A 7,901-nucleotide genomic window follows, 5' to 3' on the forward strand; every position below is an offset into this window, starting at 1 on the left:
CTCATTATTTATTGATAATGTTAATAAGCTAACAAACTGTCTCTCTCCTTTAACTACTTCTTCTTGATTACCTTGGCTGTGCATTCTTCACAGCCAAAAGCCATTTTCTGAGCAAGCCGAGTCAAGGACACTACGTGGTCAGCACGTCGTGTCCTTGAGATTCTTCGGGAAAAGGAGAGGGCGGATCCTATCGAGCAGTTCCCTGAGCAGACCATCAAAGTCATTTGGCAGAATGCCTCATCGCCAGAACTTTCCAACAAGCACCAAGACGTGGCTTGGCTAGTGGTGAGAAGGGCTCTGCCTGTGAGATCCTTTATGCAGGCCCGGACTCTCTGCCGCACCGCACGCTGCACTCAAAGCGGCTGCGGAGGGGACGAGACCGTCACACACCTCCTTTTGGAATATGCCTACTTAAAGGAAGTTTGGAGACGAATGCAGTGGTGTTTGTTGAGGTTTGTCCTGAGCAGCTCCATGACGCGGGACTCCGTGCTCTATGGTCTGTTCCCCGGGATGCACACCAAGACAAACATCAACTGTGCCTGGAGGATCATCAACCCGGTCAAAGACATTCTTTGGTCTGTCCGAAACCTGTTGCTCTTCCAGCTGAAGGAGTTGACCCCGACTGAGTGTTGCGGACTGGCACATTCCAAGGCCCAGGACTACGTGCTGAGGGACGTGCTGAAGCTTTGGGCAGCGGCCGCGAAGGCGCGGCGGGGAAAGACCACCGTGAAACGTCTGCCTGTCTAAGAACAGGGGGCCCACGCTGTAAGTGGGCTCCGCTGACGCCTCAGCTAAACATATGGATGTATGATTGGTAAACATACAGACCTGTATATACAAATGATAAATTCTAATCTCTGCATGCAAAGAAATGGAATGTTTACATATGTATGACATGACCAATTTTACAGATCATCAAAATATTTTATGAATAAAGTATACTTTTGAAATAAAAAGAAATCATGGCATTAAAGAGTGTCGAAGGTATGCAGAGCAGAACACAGATGAAACCGATGTATAGAAGAGTGAAGCAGTGCCCTTGGTGTGGTGAGGGGCGTTTGTGGGGACAGTCAGTCAAGGTTAAGAAAATGAAGGGTACAAAGGAAGTGTAAGTACTGTTAAATGAATGTCTATGTCAGAACATTGGCTGGCAGAGTCCTTCCAGGGAGTTTGATTTCACACACACACTTTAATTATCCTGCTAAGAATGACCCTGGTCAACCTCCTACACAATATCTGCAAGGGAGGTCTTGCTGAGCCTCCAACTTCCACACAGTCTGGTGGGTGCAATACTAGACATTAATAACAAACATTCAACAAAGACTTAACAAAGAAACATATTATCGCTCCCACAAAAAAGAAAATGTCTGTAACTCCCTTATTATCATAATGAGTGCCAAACATGAACCATGCCAGTACATGCAGCTCTCTAATTAGCCTAGTCTCAACAAATAATATTGATGGACAATGAGTAAAGTGAAAACAGTGTTATGTGAATATTTACAAGCAAAATTTAATTTTTAAAAACCAGTTTGACAGAAAAAATGTGGGAGTGAGACAGAGTGTTCAAACCCATCTACACTGTCAGCTGATGATGGGTTTCAGCAATGAAAGGGTCCTCCCATCATCGAATCACACACGTTAATCATGTGTCCAACACAGAAGTTAAATTGTAATTACGTGGGAAACAGCAACTAGAAATCAAATGATGCACTTTCTAGTTCCAATGTCATGAATGGCAAACAATTAACAAAATCCCAGACATCACTTTTCATTTGCATATGATTGTTGAACACATTTGGAATGCCTTAACCAACAAGATCAACATTTTTTGAAATTTCTATGGCAATTTAATCAAAAATCCAAACAGGAAAACGTGGTTGAAATCACATAAACAAAGTTGCACAAAATTAAGTTTAAAATTAAGTTTAATTCTGTTATTATAAACCAGAATTATTATGCTGGGTTATAAAACCATAAGACTTTCCCACCATACCCTTGGAATCATTTTCCGCCGAGAACCTTTTGATATCATACAACCCCCTATTACCCTCAGTCAACAGTATGATATACTCTCCAGCAGACAACATAGAAATGCAATGCATACCTGAGAAACAATTTGTAACTGGAATTTACTGCAAAATAGACTCAAAGACATTAAAATTTCATTTCAGGTAAGAGGACTACTCAATCCTCTTTTCTCACTCGTCTAGCATTTTTTTTTGGTTCATTTGGTATCAGTGACATTGTTGAGAATCGATAAAAAGCATTCATTTCTGCTCAATGTTGCTTATTTTCTCATCAGTATTCATAAATTCTTGCCTTGAATGAAATTTTATATTCACAACAATATTGTAAGGTTTACTTATTCTTTATTTTCATATCATAATGAACTATGTTAATGCAATGTATCAATGCTAACTGTAGCAGGCAACATGAAAACTAAATGGTCTACAATATGTGTTTTCAACTCTTGTGACCTAAATGTAACTTTAAAGTTTTAAATTGAATTTGCTATTCATAAGGGACCAAAGTTGAATTTTAGTCCCTGTTGGTGGGGTACAAAAATGGGTATTGGTGTGTAAGCCATCTATTCTACACTGATATGATTTTCCTCTGAATCAATGGAGTGGAAAAGTGGGTGGAAGCTCCACTACGTCCTATTCGGCATTATCCTCCTCTGAAGTGGAGAAAATAAGCTCAGTTGGTTTGGCAGCTTATTCGTGATTCCAAATCATGAGTTCAATTCCTGCACTGGCAAAGGCTACCATGAAAAAGTATCCTTCTCTGCCTCAGCTGCAGCGTGGTGACCCACAAGTTAAACTCTGGAATGAGAGTGTAGCCTTCTGGGACTATGGTTATTTTTATCGTCTGAAGGTGAATTTCATCCCTCATGAAGTGGAATTGTACATTGTTTCTGAATGAACTATGAATTTCATAAATTAAGTGGAATGATTTCTGGTGGCAGTTGAGATCATATCATTATACCAAATTATAGAGTGTGTGGAATTGTAACTGCAATAATCTTGGCTCTTCAAACACAATGTATCTATCATACCAGCCGTCAAAGTGGATGGATCCCTAGCGTGCCACACAATGAGCTCTTTAGTTCATGTGCATATTTTAATGCATCCAACTACCCTCAATCTCCTCCAACCTTTGTTGTGCATGTTTATTTCTCCCATTCTTCCAACTGGCTTTCAGACACCTTTTCACTTATACCCCATTAGACTTCTTCAAACTACATATACATTGCAGGAAAAATAGTCTTTCCTGTGGTTCAGTATAAACTTCTGACTTGGGAACAACAGTAAAAAATGTGAGTTAGAGGGAATTCACCCCCTGCTGAGTATAGTTTGAACTTTTGCCACATTAGGACTTGAAGCATCAATTGTGTAACTGTACAACAGGTCATTAGGAACTCAAATTAAACAGTGTTGTGATATTTTTGGAAATCATTCCTCCATAAAGCTGTTGCAGGTTGCCTCTTATTCAGTTTTTCCACTACATCATCCTATCATTCAATCTTTTGTCAATAACGAGCACTTTAGGTACAGTTTCCTCAATAATATAAAATTCTTCTCATGCTCCTCCCAGAGATGCTTATCTGCAGACTACATCACATTAAAGTGCAGCAGTTTGTGAAAATTCACTTGACAAAATATAAAACCACCATTCAGAATAGTGTCATTCTTGCTGTCTGACTGAATTATTGTCAGGAGATTTTTTACAGGCCACAAGTATGAATATTAGAACACTTTCCTATAAACGTCTCTAAAAAATCTTTCTTATTTCAAGCCTTTTCTGGAGCAGTAAAGACAATTTTTTGTCTTCTTCTGAAGGTGAGACAGGTACTTCAACGGCTATCTCTCAACTTTTGATTCAATTCTGGTACAGTTTCATTAAAAATGTAGCTTAAGATGCTTTACACCAGCTAATATTATCAGAGGGATTCAGTATCTTATGTACACATTATATTTTACTAGTGTATTCTTAATTTACAGCCTCTAGCCCATCCTTCAATTTGCTGTATATTATTTAGTCACAGAGCGGTACAGTATGGAAACAGACTCTTCCATGCTGAACAGATATCCCAAATTGATCTAGTCCCACTTGCCAGCATTCAGTCCATATCTATCAAAATCTTTCCTATTCATGTACCCATCCAGATATCTTTTAAATGTTGTAACTGTATCTGCCTTCACCACATCCTCTGTAAGTTCATTCCATACATGCACCTCTGTGTGAAAAAGTTACTCCTTAGAACCCTTTTTGATCTTTTTCCTCTCACCTTGAATCAATACTCTCTAGCTTTGGACTCCCTTAGCCTGGGGAAAACACCTTGGCTATTCATCTTATCCATGCCTCTCATGATTTTACAAATTTCTAGCAAGTCACCCTTCAGCCTCCGACATTTCAGGGAAAATAGCCCCAGCCTATCCTGCCTCTCCCTATAGCTTTAACCCTCCAACTGTGGCAACATCCTTGTAAATCTTTTTCAAACCCTTTCAAGTGTCACAACATCCTTCCCATATTTGCATATAATATTTTCTATATCTATCTTTCTAAACCAGACTGTACTTACATAAATCTAGCCATACCGAGGTTGTACATTGATTTTGCTGTTAGCTTGTTACAATATATAATATAACCCCATTGCCTTTCATTCAGAACATGAAATGTTTCACTCCCCGACAAATAAATTAAATCCAGAAGGAAAAAAATGTTATGATCTTATATTAAGCTACCACCTCATATGCCATGATACTGATGAGTTAAAAGGGGAACCCCATAGCACCTTTGTTGAGAACACCACAGGGAATATTGATAGTGACAGTACCTTAGTAACAAAAGCAAATGCTCAGAATCAATCTACCCATACAGGCAAGAGAATGCAAGTTAGCCAAAGCTGAAAGTGATCTATGGAAAGCACTGCCCGAATAATTCTTTCTTATTGCCTTTGGCTCTACGTCCATTAGAACTCGAAATGTCATACATGATTCAGAAAGAAATAGGAATTATAGACATTCTCAGTGCGCAAGGTTACTCTTTTTTAATATAATTTACAAGGATTTGGACACAATATCTCGTCAGATAAATATTGTTTCCAGTACACTGACATTTAAAATTCATGGGGTTATTTCTGTCGGTTTGCTTGTTTTTAAGTCAAATCGGGGTTTAACATAATTTTCTTAAGGAACAGTTCGACTTTCAATAGGGGCGGACGAAGCCGAACCTGTTTGCAGTATTCACATAGCGTCTAAAATCTACGGAAAAAAATTTCAACCAACTGGGTATTTAAACCTAGCACTAAAACATCTTGCATTTATCTGTGGCGAATATGATCATTCCAATCTTACCTTGTTACAACCTCGGAATGACTTCAAAATTAAAATAAAAGGACACTTAAAAACTTATGTTTGCTCACTCGGCCACAGAATGTCTGTATCACCGTTATTGTTTACCCGAAGCGTGGGTTTTAAGGAGCCGATTTTGGCTGAATCCTTTCTGAGTGCAAGAATGAACAATAATATTTCAAAACCATTCAGAAAGCCTAGTGGCATTGATGGGAATGTGAACGCTCCTTTTAGCTGATCTCAGGTGAGTTAATGCTAGTTTTCACGCTTTGCTGGATGCTCCTATCGGAAATTGCCCGCAGGTAGAGGGCTACTCAGCAGGAGGGAATTGGCCAGTACCTCCTCCCACCTTCAGCAACCCGCAAGTGCAGCGTGCTGAAAAGTTAACGCCATTCAGCGAACCGGCAGAGGCCAGGTACTCTGCGGGCTTGGGTATCGGTTTATCCCGTCCTGTTAGGAATGCTAAGTCGCAGACCTAACGCAAATGCTGGGATCCTAGCACAATGTAACGCACCCGGACTGTTTGTCTTATTCCCAGCATCAGCTGTGGCATCAACTTAACTTATCAAAACTGCCTGCCCAGCTAACATGTCACCAACATTTAAAACAGAGCACCCCGCCGCTCTCCCTTCAGGATGTGCTATCCCCAGAGTATCTGAACAAGTGTATCAAGCTATAAGTTGCCATTTACCATTGGTGCAACTGCAGCTCCATTAAATTTAGGAGGTAGCGTTTTAAAAAAACACACGCATGGCATTTAGTTTATCCAGCCTGTTATTTATGCGCAAAAGTAGTCGAAAAGAACATCTACTGTAAAATATAACAAAACGTGCGCCTCTGCTTCCCCACAATAATTATCCATCAGTTTTTCCAAGAGTTCCCTTTAAAGAAAGCTTTCAGTTTTAACTTCGATGGGGATGTTACATCATACCGCTAATACGTTAACGGAAACCGAGTAGGTTTCTCTAAATCAGAATGTGTGACATATATATATAAAATCACCTGCAGAACATGCGCGTATATAATCTGAACAGAATGGTACCAAGCATGCTTCCTCCTTGAAGCAGACTGTCCTATATAATAAAAGTACTGCAATGGGCCAGAACGATATTTTGTGCCAATTCATTGCACTATTTCGATCAGCCGGAGCTAACATGAGGCACTGCAAATAAACAATAATTAAAAATAAACCACAAGGCATATGCCTGCATCGATCTGCTCCGTTCTACACAGGCTGCTTCGGGAGAGAGAGAGGGGAAGATTGCAGTTTCAGCACTTCGTATTGCAGGATACCGCAGAGCCTGGGAAATGATGGCAATGCCCCGGCAGCTGCAGAGTGGACCCTGTCGGAAAGCATGCCCGGACCTGCTCGCACTGTCGACTCTGGGACTCTGCTTGCCCGAGCTTTGCACAAACTGCTGCTGGGATTGTCTACTTACGGGATGCTGCCAGTCCCACGCTGCTGCTGCTGATGACAATCCAGAAAAGCGCCGTTATCCTGCGTGGAAGGAGCCCAAACATGGTCCAGTTCATTCACAGCCCGGTTGGCAAATAATTAAAATACAAGCAAAAAAAAACTAATGATGACAGCCGCTTCTTCCGCCTTCTCAATGCCAGAGTAAATCATAAATAGAGAAATACTGCTGCCAGTGGGGCGACAGCTCTCTCTGTCTCACTCAGTCTCTGGTCTGACTCTGATAATAATCCTGTTCCAGCTTCCTCTGTGTGTGTGTGTTGCTGTCTCTCCCTCCAGCCCAGTCTCCCTTTGAGCTCCTGTTTTTTTTTGCACCGGCTGCTGCCACCCACCTCAGCTCAGCTCAGCTCAGACACACCGGCTCAGTCAACATCACCAGGAGGGGGAGCCTTGGAGGGGGAGGAAGTGAGGGAGAGAGGAGGAAACAAGCTTCCCGCCCCCTTCCCGCAAAGCCCACCTAGTTTTTCATGCCCCTGAGCCGAAATCACTGTTAACGCGCAGGGGTGGACGGGGAAAGACACCAGTCACCATTCTCCTCCACCACCCACCCCCCCTTCCCCAAACAACTAAGCCTCCACCTCCCCCGTCTTACAGCCCCGGATGGTATAGCCCTCCAGGCTCCCGAGAGCCGACAGCGGAGGACCGCTCCTGCCGCACACTCCAAGGTGTCCGCGCGGTCCTATCTACCCTCCCACGTCCTACTAGATTAATATTTGACTGCAGTGTGCAATACTGCGTAGATTTGTTGGCTGCGTTCAAGAGACCGCGTACAAAGACCAGTGGGGAAACGCGCAAAAAACAGCAAAAGAAAGTGATTATTCACTGATTCAACAATGAAGTTTTAGCAGTTCGCAATAAATGTGGGGTTGTTCCGATGTAATAAACTATTAAGTCTCAGCTAGTTTGTGTGTTCGTCGGGACAATCATAAATGGAGAATATGACACATTTCACATATTTTTCCACACATTGGGGGGGGAGTAACGTCTACTTAAGTACATGACGAAAGCAAAATGTTTATCTGCCTACCTACGGGCAAAGACAGGTAAAGGAGCAAACAGCGAGAACACTG

The 7,901-nt window shown here is 41.8% G+C and overlaps 1 protein-coding gene across 1 annotated transcript in view; it reads right to left on the reverse strand.

Moving 5' to 3' along the window:
* Positions 1 to 7,338, reverse strand: part of LOC122550254 (contactin-associated protein-like 2) — a 2,198,962-nt gene extending 2,191,624 nt beyond the window's left edge. Inside the window, exon 1 of the mRNA XM_043691007.1 lies at positions 6,797 to 7,338. Within this exon, the coding sequence (XP_043546942.1) occupies positions 6,797 to 6,890 (94 nt within the window). The 5' untranslated portion in view covers positions 6,891 to 7,338. The remainder of the gene's footprint in view (positions 1 to 6,796) is intronic.
* Between the last annotated feature and the right edge of the window lie 563 nt (positions 7,339 to 7,901).

This window comes from Chiloscyllium plagiosum, chromosome 5, assembly GCF_004010195.1.
Source record: "Chiloscyllium plagiosum isolate BGI_BamShark_2017 chromosome 5, ASM401019v2, whole genome shotgun sequence".
Lineage (NCBI taxonomy): Eukaryota > Metazoa > Chordata > Chondrichthyes > Orectolobiformes > Hemiscylliidae > Chiloscyllium > Chiloscyllium plagiosum.